This window comes from Anolis sagrei, chromosome 2, assembly GCF_037176765.1.
Source record: "Anolis sagrei isolate rAnoSag1 chromosome 2, rAnoSag1.mat, whole genome shotgun sequence".
Classification (NCBI taxonomy): Eukaryota; Metazoa; Chordata; class Lepidosauria; order Squamata; family Dactyloidae; genus Anolis; species Anolis sagrei.
In genome coordinates this window covers 287334877-287354967 of record NC_090022.1, presented here as the reverse complement: position 1 = coordinate 287354967, position 20091 = coordinate 287334877, and the positions used below count along the sequence as shown (strand labels likewise).

General features: G+C 42.9%; 1 protein-coding gene across 4 annotated transcripts in view; it reads right to left on the bottom strand.

The window, feature by feature from the left end:
• MYO5B (myosin VB) overlaps window positions 1–12968 on the bottom strand; it is a 372261-nt gene extending 359293 nt beyond the window's left edge. For all 4 annotated transcript variants that reach the window (XM_067464658.1, XM_067464659.1, XM_067464656.1 and 1 more), the window contains exon 1: window positions 12473–12968. In XM_067464658.1, the coding sequence (XP_067320759.1) occupies window positions 12473–12499 (27 nt within the window). In that variant the 5' untranslated portion in view covers window positions 12500–12968. The remainder of the gene's footprint in view (window positions 1–12472) is intronic.
• Window positions 12969–20091: the final 7123 nt, after the last annotated feature.

Sequence of the window (20091 nt, the reverse complement as noted above, 5' to 3'; positions counted from 1 at the left end):
GGCTTTATAGGTCAAAGCCAGCATACAGTCCAAAGAATGGGAAATCCAACACCTGGCAGATACCCATGATGCTCAGGGATTTTTCAAAGCCACAAAGGTCATCTATGGACCAAGAAACCATGGCATACAGCCTCTACGCTCATCAGATGGAACCAAACTCCTGAAGGACCAAAACTCAATTGCACTATGTTGGAAAGAACACTATCAAAGCCTCCTGAACTGCAGCTCCAATGTGGCCAAAGAGGTTCTCTCACAAATCCCGCAACAACAAACCAGGGATGAGCTTGCAGCATTGCCTAGTTTGGAAGAAGTCAGCAATGCCATCAGCCAACAAAAAAATAACAAAGCCAGCAGACCTGATGGGATCCCTGCTGAAATCTTTAAAGAGGGAGGACCTGATCTGACACACCAACTCCACCAGCTCATAGAAAATGTGTGGGTGACCGAGAAAATCCCAGCAGATTTCAAGGACGCCGCCATCATCACCCTCTTCAGAAAAAGGGGAAAGAACAGACTGCGGAAACTATCGAGGTATCTCCCTTCTAACCTCAGCTGGGAAAATCCTTGCAAGAATCATTGCAAACTGCCTTCTACCCCTCTCAGAAGTTTGTTAAGCTAGTCTTTGTTGGGCTAGTTTTTGTAAGGATCAACACCAAGATTATGGTAGATGTACGTGTAAATAAAGAAAGGGTCCACATGCAGGTGTGTTGCATGGGTTAATAGAAGCAAGTGATTCCTCTTACTGCAATCAACAGGGTCTAACTACAGAGGTTAGAGTACACCATTTCAAGCTCTTTACAAACTACTGAGCTCTGTTATTTTTCTCCTACATATTGTTGATACAATGCCCTTTGTGTTGCTGTGAGTTTTCCAAACTGAATGGCCATGCTCTAGAGGCATTCTCTCCTGACATTTTGCCCACGTCTACAGCAGGCATCCTCAGAGGTTGTGAAGTCTAGGCAAGTGCCCAATAGACCTCTCAACCTCTGAGGATTCCTGCCATAGATGTGGGCGAAACTTCAGGAGAGAATGCCTCTGGAACATGGCCATTCAGCCTGGAAAACTCACAGCAACCCAGTGATTCTCGCCACGAAAGACTTTGACAACACAATGCTCTTTGGTTTTCATCTTGAGCCCCTGAAACACCGCTATATAAAATCCAGATTGGAAAGATCTGGTCTTATACCTATGTAACTGCATCAGAATTCAGACCATTTATCATCTTTCACTTTTTGGGGGCAGGATAACAGGTTTTGCCTGATTTTTATGCTATTGGCCACTGGACAGGCATCCCTTGTGTTCTCTTCAGAACACATGCCCAGAGGCAAGCCTGTGGATATCAAGCAGCAAGAACTGAGAGATGGACAAAATTATATAATATTTATCACACAAGCAAAATCATTTCTGCCAACGGTGGCTCTATGTGAGGCAGTTCTTCTTCCAGAATCATTCAAAACAGGACTGTGGAGTCAAGACATCTAGTCCAATCTCAAGTGAGAGTCTGTAATCACAATGGTTTGGGTCAAAATGCAAATCACATCCTCTTCTGTACAAGATTTTTGAACCTTCAAGAAACCCACTTGCATTTCTTTTCCAATTGACATTTAACATTCTACCATCACTGAACAAGGTCAGTCTTACTTTCCTTTAGATTCGGTGATACTTTTGATCTAAATATACAGAACATCTTCAAGATCTTCAAAAGCATGACAATACCACCTTTCCTGTTTCTCAGATGACCTGTTTTTGAACTAATCCTGTTGGCACTCACCAAGGGTGCATCTATACTGCAGAATTAATGCAGTCTGGCACCACTTTAAGTGCCACGGCTCAATGCTATGGAATCCTGGAACATATAGTTTGGTGAGGCATCAGCACACTTTGGCAGAGAAGGCTAAAGTCCTTCCAAAACTATAAGATCTACGGTTATATAGCAGTGAAAAATGGTAGTTGAAGTGGTATCAAAAACATGTGAAAAGTTGTGATTAAACTTTTTGCATGTGGCCAGCTTCTTGTTAGTGAACCACATGTGTTTGCTGCACTGTGAACACAGGGTGAACATACTCACCATGCATGGCACAATAGACATATTTTGCTGATCTCAGCAGAAGCGGAACTGCACATACAGAAATATTATGTGGTGTGGTTGCACACTATACATTGCAGTTGTGTATTATATACTCCAGTTGTAAATTGCACAAAGGCATGCAGTCACTGGAATGCATTACACAACATTGCTATTTCAAATGAGGGTTACAGAGTGCATTTCCTCATAGAGATACCTATGATACCCTACACCACTAAATTACACTGTTTAGCCGGTATTGAACCACCTGACATCTGCCGGGAAGTAGCAGCCAATAGTGAAAGGACCAAGGCAGAGGCATCTCTAGCTCATCCCTTGTTTGGGTATCAGCCAGCACGTCAACGACTTAAATCAAGAAATAGTTTTCTAAGATCTACAGAGACACTAGCTCGACCACCTCAGAAAGCGAGAGTCCAAAAGTGGCAGGCTCAAACCCAGAATCTCAACCAATGGCTGATACCAAATTAGAGACTCCCCCCTGGGCACACAGAGGACTGGGCGACTTGGAAGGCGCTGAACAGACTGCGCTCTGGCACCACAAGATGCAGAGCCAACCTCAAGAAATGGGGATACAAAGTGGAATCCACAACATGCGAGTGTGGAGAAGAGCAAACCACTGACCACCTGCTGCAATGCAACCTGAGCCCAACCACATGCACCATGGAGGACCTTCTTGCGGCAACACCAGAGGCACTCCAAGTGGCCAGATACTGGTCAAAGGACATTTAACCAACTACCAAGCTTGCAAACTCTGTTTTGTCTGTTTGTTAAAAATTTGTTAAAAATGTAATACAATTGTCTGGTTGCTACTGACACGATAAATAAATACCTATGATACACTAAGGGGATATTGGATTGCAACCTTAACATTTCAAAAAGCTAGATAACTGATTTAAAACAAATAAAAGCAATCCCACTGGGTTGTTGTAGGTTTTTTTGGGCTATATGGCCATGTTCTAGAGAACATGGCCATATAGCCCGAAAAAAAACCTACAACAACCCAGTGATTCCAGCCATGAAAGCCTTCGACAATACCAAAGCAATCTAGTATACTAAAACTTGTTCCTATTGGAAAAATGGCTGAAACTTGGACAAAACTTTGGGGGGGGGGGGGGACAAAGAAGAGGCTACAGACTCAGTAAGAAGCAAAAAGTTGGATTATTTAGCTCAAGCCTCAGAAAGTTGCAAAAAGGAACTAGTGAGGGGAAAGTAAATGCTCCAGAAACTCCAAAACCCAAGAGATACATACAGTGGAGTACAGTTTTAAATAGTTTAAGATGTTTTCAAGAGTGACAAGATGCACACAAATAAAGTAAAATGATAATTTTTTATTGAGCCCCCAGTGGTGCAGTGGATTAAATCCTTGTGCTGGCAGGACTGAAGACCAATAGGTCGGAGGTTCGAATCTGGGGAGAGTGCAGATGAGCTCCCTCTGTCAGCTCCAGCTCCCCATGCAGAGACATGAGAGAAGCCTCCCAAAAAGACTGGTAAAGCATCAAAACATCCAGGTGTCCCCTGGGCAACGTCCTTGCAGACGGCCAATTCTCTCACAACAGAAGCGACTTGCAGTTTCTCAAGTTGCTCCTGACGTGAAAAAAAATCACAAACACACACATACACCTACAATACAGAGTTAATGGAGTCTGACACCACTTAAACTTCCATGGCTCAATACTATGGAATCCTGGGAGTTGTAGTTTTACAAGGCAGTCAGTCTTCTCTGAAAAAGAGAGGTTTTTTTTGTCGTGTCAGGAGCGACCTGAGGAACTGTGTCGCTTCTGATGTGAGAGAATTGGCCGTCTGCAAGGACGTTGCCCAGGGGACACCTGGATGATTTGATGTTTTTTTATCATCCTTGTGGGAGGTTTCTCTCATGTCCCCGCATGAAGAGCTGGAGCTGATAGAGGGAGCTCATCCGCCTCTCCCTGGATTCGAACCTGCGACCTGTCGGTCTTCAGTCCTACCGGCACAGGGGTTTAACCCACTGCGCTACTGGGGGCTCCTGAAAAAGAGTGTTAGTGTCTCATTAAACTACAAATCCCATAATTACACAGCATGGAGCCATGGCAGTTAAAATAGTGTCAAAATGCATTATCTCTACAATGTAAATGCACCCTAAGTTACAATACTGTAAAAGATAACTCTCTCTCAAGTTATACGCATGGCATAATTAATCAAAATATGTGTATCTTGGCTACTTTGCTTGGCAACGCTCATTTTATTATCTATCTATCTATCTATCTATCTATCTATCTATATAAATGCTCTGGTCATAATGAGTACCATCACTCAAAAAATTATGATTTTGTTATTTGGGAGTTGTAGTTGCTGGGAATTATAGTTCACGTACAATCAAAATGCATTCTGAACTCCATCAACGATGGAATTGAACCAAACTTGGCACACAGAACTCCCATGACCAACAGACAACACTAGAAGGGTTTGGTGGGCATTCACCTTGGGTTTGGGAATTGTAGTTCACCTACATCCAGGGAACACTGTGGACTCAAACAATGATGGATCTGGACCAAACCTAGCAGAAGCACTCAATACACCCAAATATGAACACAGATGGCATTTGAGGGGAAATAGACCTTGACATTTGGGAGTTGTAGTCACTGGGATTCACAGTTCACCTACAATCAAAGAGCATTGTGAACCCCACGAACGACAGAATCAGGTCAAACTTCCCGCACAGAACCCCCATGACCAACAGAAAATACTTAATGCCATCCAATCCGACTCCCTTAATCAGGGCAAGAAAACGTAATCAAAGCCCTCCTGACAAAGAGCCATCCATCCATCAATATAGATAGATAGATAGATAGATAGATAGATAGATATGATTCACACAGAGAGATATAGTATCATAGATTTGAAAGGGAACCTTAAAGAAGGACTATGATATGTTGCATGTTCCATGGTGGGCAAACCAGACACTCTCCACATTAACACTGATAAAGAAACAGCAAGAAATATTCTTTACCCACAAGCATAAAGAAATTACATATATTAGAAACCAACACTTTCTCATTACTTTATTTTCCAGATCAACAGACTGGGTCACAGCAACACGTGGCAGCTAGTTCTATATAATATGTCTACTATAGGAAAATATGTATCTCAGTTTTAAGAAGTTAAGGAGAATGGTAGAGTTGCTGTTTGCTAGCAAGCTGTATTTCTTCTCTTGCTCCCGGCATGTAAATCACTATTCTGCAATAGGCTGTTTCACTTGCTCTCCCTCCTTCCTTATAAATAGCAATGAGGTATGTAACTACAGGTTTCCCAGGAAGTTCATGATCTCATTGGCCCCACCTTGCAAGTAAAAAAAAGAAAGAAAATCACCCCACAGCAGGAAACAAGGGACTGTCAACATTTCCCTAAGCGATCAAATGAGCTGCCAAGTGGAACAAAACCCTGCCTCCTTCGCTTCATTAAGCACCAAACAAGCAAAAGACTTAGTTTCACTTGGGAACCACCAAAACAAGTCGATATTTTAAGATACTGATAACAAGGGCCTTCACCAGAATGACTCGGCTTTAGGAAACAGCCTTTCCAAGGCTCAAGTGTGAAGGAAAACTATCCCCATTATCCCCAATCAGCATATTCAGTATTATAGAGGGTGCGGATGATAGTTGTCATTACACATTTGGAGGTTGCCAGGTTGCTGAGGCTGTCAGGCAGAGTCAAGCGCTCACAATTATCATAGGTAGCACTTGGTTTTCTGAACATGATTTGTTTTTATTAATTGAATCTATATATCTTATCATTTTTAAGCAATATATGTGTCCGTATGCAATTTGAATTTTCCAATATATAACTTGTATCACTTATACAGGCATCGGCAGTTAAAACTCGTGCTTCAGCGGTGACCGTACCTCAAGAGCCTGAGTTGGCCACAGCGATCCACACCTTAGTTACATCCAGAATGGACTACTGCAATGCACTCTATGTGGGGCTGCCTTTGAAGACAGTTCAGGAACACCAGTTAGTGCAAAGGTTGGCAGCCAGATTACTATTTATTTACCGTATTTATATACCGTCTTTCTCCGCCCGAAGGCAACTCAAGGCAGTTTACAGTCGGCACAGTTTGATGCCCCCAACAACATAAAAAACCTTTAGCATTTATATATATATAATGCTCTGTGAGTAATGAGTACCTTAAAAACAAAAGAATCAATGAACGAAATCACACCAAATTTGGCAACAAAACGTCTCACAACACAAGGAGTGACAATCACTCAAAAATTATGATTTTGTCATTTGGGAGTTGCAATTGCTCGGATTTATAGTTCACCTATAATCAAAGAGCATTCTGAACTCCACCCACGATGGAATTGAACCAAACTTGGCACACAGGACTCCCCTGGCCAACAGAAAACAATAGAAGGGTTTGGTGGGCATTGACCTTGAGTTTTGGAGTTATAGTCCACCTACATTTAGAGAGCGCTGTGGACTCAAACAATGATGGATCTGGACCAAACTTGGCACAAATACGCAATATGCTCTAATATAAACACAGATGGAATTTGGGGGAAATAGACCTTGACATTTGGGAGTTGTAGTTACTGGGATTTATAGTTCACCTGGTGCTACAATTAAAATAGAATGAAGGAACACAACAAAAAGGGTTAGATTTCCTTTGGGAAAAATAGCACACCTGCAGTAAGGCTACTAAAGTAAGGCCTGCGCATTTCATTATTGTAACTTTCAATGTTAATAGTGTTATTGCTTCCAAAAGACAGCCCAACGCAAGACTTTTCTCTCGCCAATGTATATCCCAATGGTAAGAAGAACTGTATCAGTTTGACTGCTTCCTTGGTCTCCTGTCATTCAAACATAAAAGAGCCTTGTTAGAAAAGAAAAGTGGCAATGCCTCTGTGGATTTTTAGATGAGGAATGTTTTTGGAAGAAGTAAGAAGTGCGTAATTTATTTGCAATTTATTTTGTGTTTGTAATCACTTGTGAACTTTGTGTGATGATAGACTCTGAACTTAAGGACATTAAGGTAAAGGTTTCCCCCGAAATTAAGTCTAGCCATGTCTCTGGGGATTGGTGCTCATCTCCATTTCTAAGCTGAAGAGCCAGCGTCGTCCATAGACACCTCCAAGGTCATGTGGCCGGCATGACTGCATGGAGTGCAGTTACCTTCCCACAGAAACAGTACCTATTGATCTACTCAATTTTGCATGTTTCTGAACTGCTAGGTTGGCAGAAGCTGGGGCTAACAGCAGGATTCCACCAGAACATTAGGAATAACTTTCTGACTGTGAGATCTGTTCAGCAGTGGAACTCTCTACCCCAAAGTGTCTAGATCCAGGGAAGTCATGCTACCCCTCTATTCCACTTTGGTTAGACCACACCTGGAATATTGTGTCCAATTCTGGGCACCACAATTCAAGAGAGATATTGACAAGCTGGAATGTGTCCAGAGGAGGGCGACTAAAATGATCAAGGGTCTGGAGAACAAGCCCTATGAGGAGCGGCTTAAGGAGCTGGGCATGTTTAGCTTGAAGAAGAGAAGGCTGAGAGGGGATATGATAGCCATGTATAAATATGTGAGGGGAAGTCATAGGGAGGAGAGAGCAAGCTTGTTTTCTGCTTCCCTGGAGACTAGGACGCGGAACAATGGCTTCAAACTACAAGAGAGGAGACTCCATCTGAACATGAGGAAGAACTTCCTGACTGTGAGAGCTATTCAGCAGTGGAACTCTCTGCCCCAGAGTGTGGTGGAGGCTCCTTCTATGGAGGCTTTTAAACAGAGGCTGGATGGCCATCTGTCAGGGATGCTTTGAATGCGATTTTCCTGCCTCTTGACAGAATGAGGTTGGACTGGATGGCCCACAAGGTCTCTTCCAACTCTAATGCCAAATTGTGGGAAAGACGCATGCCTTCTTATCTCTAAACATAACTGTCAGACCCAAGTCCAAAGCTGATGGTCAGATTTTCACTCATTTATATTTTACCGAGGTGAAACCCGCTGCACTACATCTTACTGGAGGCAATTCTTTGTGCCAGAGAGAAAAGTGAACACTCGTACACACGCTGCAAAGGGAAATGTTCACTTCACTGTCCCCAATGGGACACAAGGGAGCAATCAAAGCTCAAACGGATAATTTATCATGAAGAAGGAGTGCGAGGAACAGCACAGACTTCAGGGGTGTTCCTTCTGAGATTACGGCACAGTTGTCAACACCACTGACAGGAAAGAGATATACGGCAGTGTCCCTGCAATACTTCACTGGGAAATGTAAGATATTTCCCTGGAATGGGAAAGCGGCAACGGACTGCAAGGATGGCCCAGCATTTCCACAGGGCTTTCCTGGAAAAGGTAGAGGCAGAAACTAAACCAGATTGCAGCAAGTGAGAAAGAGGAGGAGAAATAAGATTCCTGGTCAGGACAAAGATTGCTGCCTCCCAGCCACAAAAGTTTCGACTGCCTTAAAAAACAACAACAAGCAGGCTAGTAATGCAGGTAATGGGAGTTTGGAGGAGAGAAAACAATCCTTTTTGGGGAGAATAAAGAACCCAGAAATTCCTAAGTAAAGAAGGCTGTATTTGAATCAGACAACTCCAAGTCTGAGTCCAATCTCCCCTGTTACGTTGAGTTTGTATCCTCACAACAGCCCTTCAAGGTAGATGCAGTCAAGAGACGGCAATGAGCTCAAGATCTTCTAGTGTCACTGGCTTAATAAGGATGTCCAAAGTGTCCTGATTACAACACTGGGACAAAAAGACCTCCATCTGGCCTTCGGCATCAGACCCAGATTCACTGTTTCAATTTTCCCTTACTCTCTGCCTCAGTTTTCCCAACCAAAAAATGGGAACAATACAACTACATACTAGTCAATGCCGTGAAGCCAATGTAAATAAAGGCTGATATGCAACTATCTAGAGTACTCCAAAATCTAAAAGTGTCCACATGGATGGTTGAGATAGCAACATATTTGCTTTCTCTTGGCTCAATGAATACAAACCTGGATTCCAGTACAAGATTATTACAAATCTATATAAATAAAAATGTAATGCTCATTTGTGGGATTAACATAACTCAAAAACCATTGGACGAATGGACACCAAATTTGGACACAATACATGTATAAGGCCAATGAATGTCCATCTCTCATAAAAACACTGAAAAACACAGCAGAAGAGACTTAAAAAGCCAAAAAATAAAAATACATTACAACACATGTGCAAAACCACACACATATAGGCAAACACACATATATATACATATATACACAAATATATACACACACAAAACACATATGCACAAACTGGGCCACAGCAACACGTGGCAGGGGATGGCTAGTCTGTATAAATAAAAATGTAATGTTCGTTTGTGGGATTAACAGAACTCAAAAACCACTGGACGAAGTGACAACAAATTTGGACACAAGACACCTAACAACCCAACGTATGTCCTTCACTCAAAAATTTGATTTTGTCATTTGGGAGTTGTAGTTGTTGGGATTTATAGTTCACCTACAGTCAAAGAATATTCTGAATACCACCAATGATGGAATTGAACCAAACTTGGCATACAGTTCTCCCATGACCAACAGAAAATACTGGTGGGCAGTGTCCTTTGGTTTTAGAGTTGTAGTTCACCTACATCCAGATAGCACTCAAACAATGATGGATCTGGACCAAACTCTACACGAATACTCAATGTGCCCAAATGTGAACACTGGTGGAGTTTGGGGAAGATAGACATTGACATTTGGGAGTTGTAGTTGCTGGGATTTATAGTTCACCTACAATCACAGAGCATTCTGAACCTGACCAGTGATAGAATTGGGCCAAACCTCCCACACAGAACCCCCATGTGGGCCACAGCAACACGTGGCAGGGGACGGCTAGTATATAAATAAAAATGTAAAGGGCATTTGGATCCTCCTCCTCTCCTAAATGGCCTGGTCTAGGAGATGCTGGGAACTGTAGTCCAGAAGAGAATGTGGATATGCTATTGTGTGTTTGTTTGCCAGGGGGAGTCATTTTGTACATGCACTGTAGCTTCTTTTTGCTTTTTTTGGCTTTTTTAGTCCCTTTTACTGTGTTTTCCTGTATTTTTATGAGTGATGGTCACTCATTGCCCTGATATGTGTATTGTGCCCAAATTTGGTGTCAATTTGTCCAGTGGTTTTTGAGTTATATTGATCCCATCAACCAATATTACCTTTTTATTTATATAGACTAGCCGTCCCCTGCCACGCATTGCTGTGGCCCAGTCTGGTGATCTGGAAAATAAAGTAATTCGAAAGTGTTGGTTTCTAATATATGTAATTTCTTTCTGCTTGTGGGTAAACAGTATTTCTTCCTGTTTCTTTGTCAGTGTTGATGTGGAGAGTATCTGGTTTGCCTACTCTGGAACATGCAACATAATTGTCTTTCTTTAGGGTCCCTTTCAAATCTATGATACTATATCTCCCTGTGTGTGAATCATATATATCTATCTATATCTATGGCTGGGTGGCTCTTTGTCAGGAGGGCTTTGATTACGTTTTCTTGCCCTGGTGAAGAGGGCTCTTTGATTGTAGGTGAACTATAAATCCCAGTAACTACAACTCCTAAATGTTAAAGTCTATTTCTCCCAAACTCCATCTGTGTTCATATTTGGGCATATGGAATATTCGTGCCAAGTTTGGTGCAGATCCATCATTGTTTGAGTCCACAGTGCTCTCTGAATGTAGGGGTGAACTACCACTCTCAAACTCAAGGTCAATGTCCACCAAACCCTGCTAGTGTTTTTGTTGGTCCTGGGAGTCCTGTGTGCCAAGTTTGGTTCAATTCCATCTTTGGTGGAGTTCAGAATGCTCTTTGATTTTAAGAAATACTGTTTAAGTAAACTATAAATCATCGCAACTATTCTGCGATAAATATTACTAATAATATTACAGGATAATGTTATAGCACAATGTAATATATAATATTAATATAGTGCTATGATAATAATATATTGTATTTACTTTTTACTTGTAAGCCACTCTGAGTCCCCTTCGGGGTGAGAAGGCCGTCATATAAATGTCGTAAATAAATAAATAAACTACAACTCCCAAATGACAAAATCAATTTTTGAGTGATGGTCACTCCTTGGGTTAGTAGGTGTCTTGTGGCCAAATTTGGCGGCAATTCGTCCAGTGGTTTTTGAGTTATGTTAATCCCACAAACATACATTACATTTTTATTTATATACTAGCCGTCCCCTGCCACGCGTTGCTGTGGCCCACTCTGGTGGTCATGGGGATTCTGTGTGGGAGGTTAGGCCCAATTCTATCATTGGTGGGGTTCAGAATACTCTGTGATTGTTGGTGAACTACAAATCCCAGCAACTACAACTCCCAAATCTCAAGATTCTATTTTCCCCAAACTCTGCCAGTGTTCACATTTGGGCATATTGAGTATTCGTGCCTAGTTTGGTCCAGATCCATCACTGTTTGAGTCCACAGTGTTCTCTGGATCTAGGTGAACTACAACTCCAAAACCAAAGGACACTGCCCACCAAACCCTTCCAGTATTTTCTGTTTGTAATGGGAGAACTGTGTGCCAAGTTTGGTTCAATTCCATCGTTGCTGGGGTTCAGAATGCTCTTTGATTGTAGGTGAACTATAATTCCCAGCAACTACAACTCCCAAATGACAAAATCAATTTTTTTTGAGTGAAGGACATACATTGGGTTGTTAGGTGTCTTGTGTCCAAATTTGGTGTGAATTCGCCCAGCGGTTTTTGAGTTCTGCTAATCCCACAAACAAACATTACATTTTTATTTATATAGATATGAAAATATCCCAAAATCCAAGACACTTCTGGCTCTAAACATTTCAGATAAGGGATCCTCACTCTGTATCCCCATTGAAAGGAATCCGGAGATCCTCACGAACACTGGGAGCACATCTACACTGCAGAATGAATGGAGTTTGGCACCTCTTTCCCTGTTATGGGATCCTGGAGTTCAGTCAGTGAAGCACCTGCACTCTTGAGCAGAGAAAGGCTGAATGTTATGGGGATCCTGGAGGTTGCAGTTTAGTTAGGGGGGCACTTGCACTCTTTGGCAGAGAAGACCTTGTAAAACTGCAGCTCCCAGGCTCCCACTGTCTCGAGGCATGGGAGTTCAAGTGGTGCCAAACTGCATTAACCCTACAGTGTGGATGCACCTTGTCTTGAAGTCCAAAGCAAAGCGTAAAAGTGAGGCGCAGAGAAAGAAAGTAGTGGAGAGTGGAGGGAACTCCATCTGCGGCGGTGCCGGGAAGGGGAGGGGGGGCATGGAAAGAAGGGCTCCCAGGCCCCCCAAATAGCCCTGGGAAACCCACAGAGGGGGGGAATGGGAAGGGGAAAGGCTGCCCTACACGTATCTATCCCCCAAACGCCTGGCCTTGGCCTTACCTTGGTGTAGAGCTCCGCCACCGACATGTCCTCCTGGCGGGCGGTGCGCAAGGCGAGCCCAGTCCTCGAAGCATCCAAAAAAGGCGCCCCAAAAAGAGGAGGAAAAGCCCTTCGGTACAATCCAAAGTCCGGCCCGGGAGAAGGAGGAGGAGGAGGAGGAGGAAGAGCCCAGGAAGTGCGGCGCTTGGGCAGAGGAGAGGAGAGGAAAAGAGAGAGGAGAGGAGAGAGCCGGGCGGTGCAAAGCCGGAGGGAAGCGCCCGACCTTTGCCCGTCTCCCGGGGAAAACTTACTGGACGAAAGGCAAAGGGAGGGAGAAGCGGAAGGGGGAGGGACGGGGCGGGGCTGCCTGGCCGCTCCCTCGCCAGGTAAAAGGGAAGGCAGGTAGGGAAGCAAGCGTGCGCAATGGGGCGCTCCCTCCCCGCCTGGTTTGCCGGGCTTTGCAGGTGCCTCGGCTCCTTTGGCGCACCGGCTGCCTTTGGCTTCAGGAAGGAAGGGAGGAAGGAAGCAAGGCTGGCTTCGCCCTCTGCTGGACGAGGAAACTTCCCTCCCTCTCTCCTTCCCTCCAAAGGGAACCCCGCAGCAAATTCCAAGTTTGGAGAAATTATATATACTTTTTGGGCTGTAGCCAATAGGACTGAACTGACCACGGAACAACAGACTGGTTCAAGATTGGGAAAGGCGTCTGGCAAGGCTGCATCCTCTCACCCAACCTTTTTAACTTGTATGCAGAACACATCATGCGATGTGTGGGGCTGGATGAATGCAAAGCTGGGGTGAAAATTGCTGGAAGAAACATTAACAATCTCAGATATGCAGATGACATCACTCTGATGGCCGAAAGCGAGGAGGAGCTGAGGAGCCTTCTAATCAAGGTGAAAGAAGAAAGCGCAAAAGCCGGGTTGCAGCTAAACATCAAAAAAAAAAAAACAAGATTATGGCAACAAGAATGATTGACAACTGGAAAATAGAGGGAGAAAATGTGGAGGCCGTGACAGACTTTGTATTTCTAGGTGCAAAGATGACTGCAGATGCAGACTGTGGCCAGGAAATCAGAAGACGCTTACTTCTTGGGAGGAGAGCAATGTCCAATCTCGATAAAATAGTGAAGAGTAGAGACATCAGACTGGCAACAAAGACCCGCCTAGTCAAAGCCATGGTATTCCCTGTAGTCACCTACGGATGTGAGAGCTGGACCTTAGGGAAGGCTGAGCGAAGGAAGATCGATGCTTTTGAGCTGTGGTGTTGGAGGAAAGTGCTGAGAGTGCCTTGGACTGCGAGAAGATCCAACCAGTCCATCCTCCAGGAAATAAAGCCCGACTGCTCACTGGAGGGAAGGATACTAGAGACAAAGTTGAAGTACTTTGGCCACATCATGAGGAGACAGCAAAGCCTAGAGAAGACAATTATGCTGGGGAAAGTGGAAGGGAAAAGGAAGAGGGGCCGACCAAGAGCAAGATGGATGGATGGCATCCTTGAAGTGACTGGACTGACCTTGAAGGAGCTGGGGGTGGTGACGGCCGACAGGGAGCTCTGCCGTGGGCTGGTCCATGAGGTCACAAAGAGTCGGAGACGACTGAACGAATGAACAGCCAATAGGATCCCTCCCTGGAGGAATTGCAAAGGAGGCAAGCAACACCTGGAGGCAGCAAAGAAATCCCTGTATGTGTCTCCAGAAATTGTCCTTTCAGAATGGCCCAAAATTTATTTATTTATTTATTTACTTTATTTGTATACCGCTCTTCTCAGCCCTTAGGCGACTCAGAGCGGTTTACAACAATTTAGGTATACACAATACAAAATCATTAAGCATTTAAAAGCAATAGCATCACAAATCATTAAGCATCAATATATCACTACATCAATATAACAAATCCATCAGGTCTCATCAATGAAATCAGAATCCAAACCCGTTATCCGATATTCCGTGTTCCGATAGTCAATCAATCACACTGCTTAGTCGAATGCCTGTTCAAACAGCCAGGTCTTTACTTTCCTCCGTAATGCCAGCAAGGAGGGGGTCGATCTAATATCTGCAGGAAGGGCGTTCCATAGCCGAGGGGCCACCACTGAGAAGGCCCTGTCTCTCATCCCCGCCAGGCATGCTTGTGAAGCCGGCGGGATCGAGAGCAGGGCCTCCCCAGACGATCTTAATGTCCTAACTGGTTCATAGGAGGAGACGCATTCAGACACGTAGGTCGGGCCAGAACCGTTTAGGGCTTTAAAGGCTAAAGCCAGCACTTTGAATTGTGCCCAGTAGCAAATTGGCAGCCAGTGGAGCTGGCGAAGCAGTGGAGTGGTGTGCTCCCTGAGTGCCGCTCCTGTTAGCATCCTGGCTGCTGATCGTTGGACCATTTGAAGCTTCCAAGCAGTCTTCAGAGGCAACCCCACGTAGAGAGCGTTGCAGTAGTCTAAACGGGATGTGACTAGAGCATGGACTACCGTGGCCAAGTCAGGCTTCCTAAGGTACAGGCGCAGCTGGCGCACTAGTTTTAACTGTGCGAATGCTCCCCTCGTCACCGCTGAAACCTGGGGTTCCAGGCTCAGCGATGAGTCCAAGATCACACCCAAGCTGCGAACCTGCGTCTTCAGGGGGAGTGGGTCGACTTAACCAGGGATCAGTGTTGCTACTTACCCAGGCAGTCCCCAAGTTACAAACAATAGAGGTTCTGAAGGTGCCTTCTTAAGTTGCATTTTACCAGCTGTTTGGATTTCAGCCGCTTGTGAGTTCTTACAGATAGATTACTCTGACCTTTAGAACGCAGGACTGAGATTAACCCCTTCTATCCCTTTGCAGCAGTCATCATCTTCTTTTACCCATCACCAACTGCTATGCATGACGCCAACTACCATCAACTACAGGACGTTACACCTAGGCACAAAACTGCCCCTGTTCATCATGATGCCTCTGAACTATCAGAGTTAAAATTTGGGGGGTGTATGCGCAGCGGAAGAGGTGCTAGATCAAACAGACACAGGACTCCAAAAATTCCAGGACTCTGCAGTTTTCCAGTTTTAAAATAACAAAGTTTGCTAAGTACATTTCAATACACGTCTACATCTAAGCGGGCAAAATCAGGAACTACAAAGCACAGCTTCAGTACAGTCTCGGAACATCTGCTTATCAGGCTCTCTGGCTGTAAGCTGGAAACTCCCTTTTTCTTCCCAGCAGAGAAACATGTTATCTAACTTCTGTCAAGGTCTCTTCTCTCTGTACCTCTCTGTCTCTTACAACAACAATTCCAACACATAATTGAACATAACAGAATCCATCTTGAATACATATTAACACCATTCTTAATCATATAGAAACACATTTAAAAACCATACATGCATACCTTCAGTAATCCTGACATTGAACAATATTTGGAAATCTGGCTAGTATTTGTGCTGGGCTAGTTTCCATCATCTCTTACTCAGTAGGCCCACTGACAACCCAGAATGTAGCAGGTTGGTATGGTAGCTCAACCTATGTTAGGAAAAGCCGCCTAAAATATAACAAAATGGATTAGACCAAAATTCCATCTAACCAAGCATCATGCTTCCAACATTGGTCACCAGGAGGTCTCCAACAAGCTTGCCTTTGAGTCATGCTTCTCACTTGAGAGGTACAGTGTCTTTAAATATAGAGGTTCATTATGCAATCATACTTAATAGCCATTAATAGACCTATCGGCCTATCTGTTTAACTTCTATGCTGAACATTTCAAACAAAAACATGGATTAGACTCTGAGGATGGAAGCATGAACATTGGTAGCACACCAACAGTCTAAAAAAAATTGATTAGAACATATTAAGGTATACTGAAAACGGGGTGAGTTTTGAAAGGATCAGTACCAAGGTTGGAATAGATATATGTGTTAAGGAAAAAAACTCATTCAGTTCTTGTGGGTTTTTTCGGGCTATATGGCCATGTTCTAGAGGCATTTCTCCTGACGTTTCGCCTGCATCTATGGCAAGCATCCTCAGAGGGTCTGGTTGCAATTAGTACAATGGGTTTATATATCTGTGGAATGGTTGGGGTGGGGCAGGGAGCTCTTCCCTGCTGCAGTTAGGTGTGAATGTTAGCTAATCACCTTCATTAGCATTTGAAGGCCTGCCTGAGTCTGGGAAAATCTGTTGCTGGGAGTTGTTAATCTGTGCCTGGTTTCTTCCTCATGCTGGTGATCACTGTATGCAGGTGCTAATTAAGGTCAGGAGGTTTGGACCACACCCGGTAAGAGTATAACTGGGTGTATTTTAGGATACATGTTGGCTCTCTATTTTGGGAGTTGGAGAAGCCATGCTGTGTTTTGTGATGGATACAAGGACTATGACCTTGATTATGATTGACCTGGATTGTGATGTTGTACTTGTGTGATTTTAAATAAATGTGTCAATAATTGTTTTTAACAAATTATTTTAATTATAACTCTTTTTTTGTAAGTTAGAGTGATGGCATTGAATGGCTGCCTGTTGTGAAGCTGCCCGGACTCCCCCCTCGAGAGTGAGGATAGGATACAAATATGCAAAATAAATAAATATGTAAGTTTGTTACTCTGTAGGATTCATTTTTGATGCAATGATACAAGTTTATATGTTTCCTAACTTCAACTGTGTGAAGTTAGTGTGTCTTTGTAGGACCAGACCAGTGGTCCTCAACCTTCCTAATATCATGGGCCTTTAATATAGTTCCTAAAATTGTGGTAGTCCCCAAACATAAAATTATTTTCATTGCTACTTCAGAATTGTAATTTTGCTGTTGTTATGAATTTTAATGTAAATATTTGATATGCAGGTTGTATTTTCATTCACTGGACCAAACTTGGCACAAATACCCGATACATCCAAATTTCAATACTGGTGAGGTTGGAGGGAGGGATTGATATTGTTATTTGGGAGTTGTGGTTGCTGGGATTTATAGTTAACTTATAATCAAAGAGCATTCTGAACTCCATCAACAATGGAATTGAACCAAACTTGGCACACAGAACTCCCATGGTCAACAGAAAATACTGGAAGAGTTTGGTGGGCATTGACCTTGAGTTTTGGAGTTATAGTTCACCTACATTCAGAGAGCACTGTGGACTCAAACAATGATGGATCTGGACCAAACTTGGCATGAATATTCAATATGCCCAAATGTGAATACTGGTGGAGTTTGGAGAAAATAGACTTGATATTTGAGAGTTGTAGTTGCTAGGATTTATAGTTCACTTGTAATCAAAGAGCGTTCTGAACCCCACCTACGATCGAATTGGGCCAAACTTTCCACATACAACTCCCATGACCAACAGAAAATACTGTGTTTTCTGATGGTCTTTGGTGACCCCTCTGACACCTTCCTTGTGACCCCTCCAGGGTTCCCGACCCCCAGGTTGCGGAACGCTGAATTAAACTATATTAATCATAAACCATAAAATATACTAATAGCAGAAAAAAATGTAAAGAGTTGAAATAACTATTGAGAAAAGTTAAGAAACAACCAAAGTGGGTTTATAGTTGAACATTAGGGTAACAAAAATAATGAGCAGAGGCAATTTACAGTGTCTTAAAATTTAGGGGAAGCATTACAGATCTTATAGAACCATTATAGGATGCTGAGATGGATTTCTTCCATAATATGCAGGCCTACTGTGTACAGATTTGGATGAAATCATTATACCTGCCCTCACTGGCTTTAATAAATACCCAAATTATAACTTGGCCTTGGAATGAATTTGATATACCTTTCAGACCTCCAAGATGCAGGCATTGCCCTGCTGGGTTGCCACAGCAGAGATGACTTTGCTTTATAATCTTCATTTATTTACAGAAATGAAGGATCAGTATGTTGCTAATTGAGTTTATATCACCATATGGCAACTTTATGACTGGAGTACTGTCATTTAACCTCATTGCTAAATGCCTCTAGGGGTGCATGTACACACTGTAGAATTAATGCAGTTTGACGCCACTTTAACTGCCATACATAATACTATGGAGCCATGGTCAGAGTTCTGAGCTTCCCCAAACTACAACTTCTAGTGTCCCATAGCATTGAGCCATTACAGTTATTGTGGTGTCAACCCACATTAATTCTACAGTGTAGACACACTCTAGAATTTATTTTATTCTCTGCTAGAATTCCAAGATCTTTACTATAGGTATAAAAATACATACCATACTAAAATCTGATATCAGGAATTTCTTTGGATCATCAAAACAGAATGGAGTTTAAAGGCATTCCAAATAAAAATAATTTTAGCAATATAGTCTGAGAGGTGGATGATTTGATTGCTCCTGATATATAACAACTGAGAATTAATTCTTGCTCTTCTACTCACAGAAAACCAGAGATCTGCCAGTAAAACTAGATCTGCCCCACTCTTGAATTACAGGCTTCATTACTTAATTAGAAAGTATACATTATGATAATTACGGGGCTTGTGAATTCAGGGCATGCTTGTTTATTTTCTGGAGCAATTTTGGATCTCATGCAGTACCGTAAAAGGGACTAAATAGAAGGGACAGCTAAGAGACAGTTCTGTTTCTAGTACTGACAGCTGTATTTTGGATTGCAGCACCTTGTAAGTCATTTTGGTTATTAAATTATAAGTAGGTTTACACCTGTTTCTAATCTGCCATGGAACTTTGCAGTGCTGAGTACATATCTTTGTCTGTGTGTGTACATATATATGTGATAATGATTAATGCCAATATGTTATGCTACTGGAAAACAGATTAATCACTGGTGTTTAGGATTTAGGTAATTCCTCACCCAACCAAACCATGTAATGACAGTAAATCATCTCACTGTATGACTGGATGAGATGAAAGGGTTTGAGTGGGAAGGGGAATAACAGGATTAAGGAGGTGGAAATATTTGGTGTTAGTAGGAAAATGATACACAACAACAACCTGCTGAAATGGATACAAGTTTAAAGGCCGATCAAGAATACTTTGAAATGGGACAGTATGTTCCCCAGCTAGTTGCTCAGTGTTGTTGTGATCATATGTTACCTTACAAAATTGATTATTTTGGTGTGAGTTTCAATTCATGTCTCAGACTGTGATCCACAGAAATGGCCATCTTTCAGGAGTGTTTTTGTTGTATATTCCTGTGCGGCACGATGTTGGACCAGATGGCCCTCGCAATTTCCTCCAACTCTTGTGATTCTTTGTAATATAGGGATTTGGGGGAATGTGTCATTCGGATCTTGGGATAATTAACATTTCATCATTAGGCATCAGAACTAGAGCTGATGGGAGTGGTGATACAGTCACATCTGGAAGGTTGCAGTTTGTTCTGTTCAGTCAGGAGAGTGGGTTTGAACTGGGATACAAGGCTTGTGGATATGATGTCTGACTTTAAAATGTCCTTTGATCTTTCCACATAAGTGTTTTCAGATGGTTTTTGTTGTTGTTGTTTATTTGTTCAGTTACTTCCAACTCTTTGTGAAGTCCACGCCAGAGCTCCCTGTCGGCTGTGGCCACTCTCAGCTCCTTCAAAGTCAAGCCAGTCACTTCAAGGATACCATCCATCCACTTTGCCCTTGGTCGGCCCCTCTTCCTTTTTCCTTCAATTTTCCCCAGTATCATTATCTTCTCCAAGCTTTCTCATCTTCTCATGATGTGGCCAAAGTACTTCATCTTTGCCTCT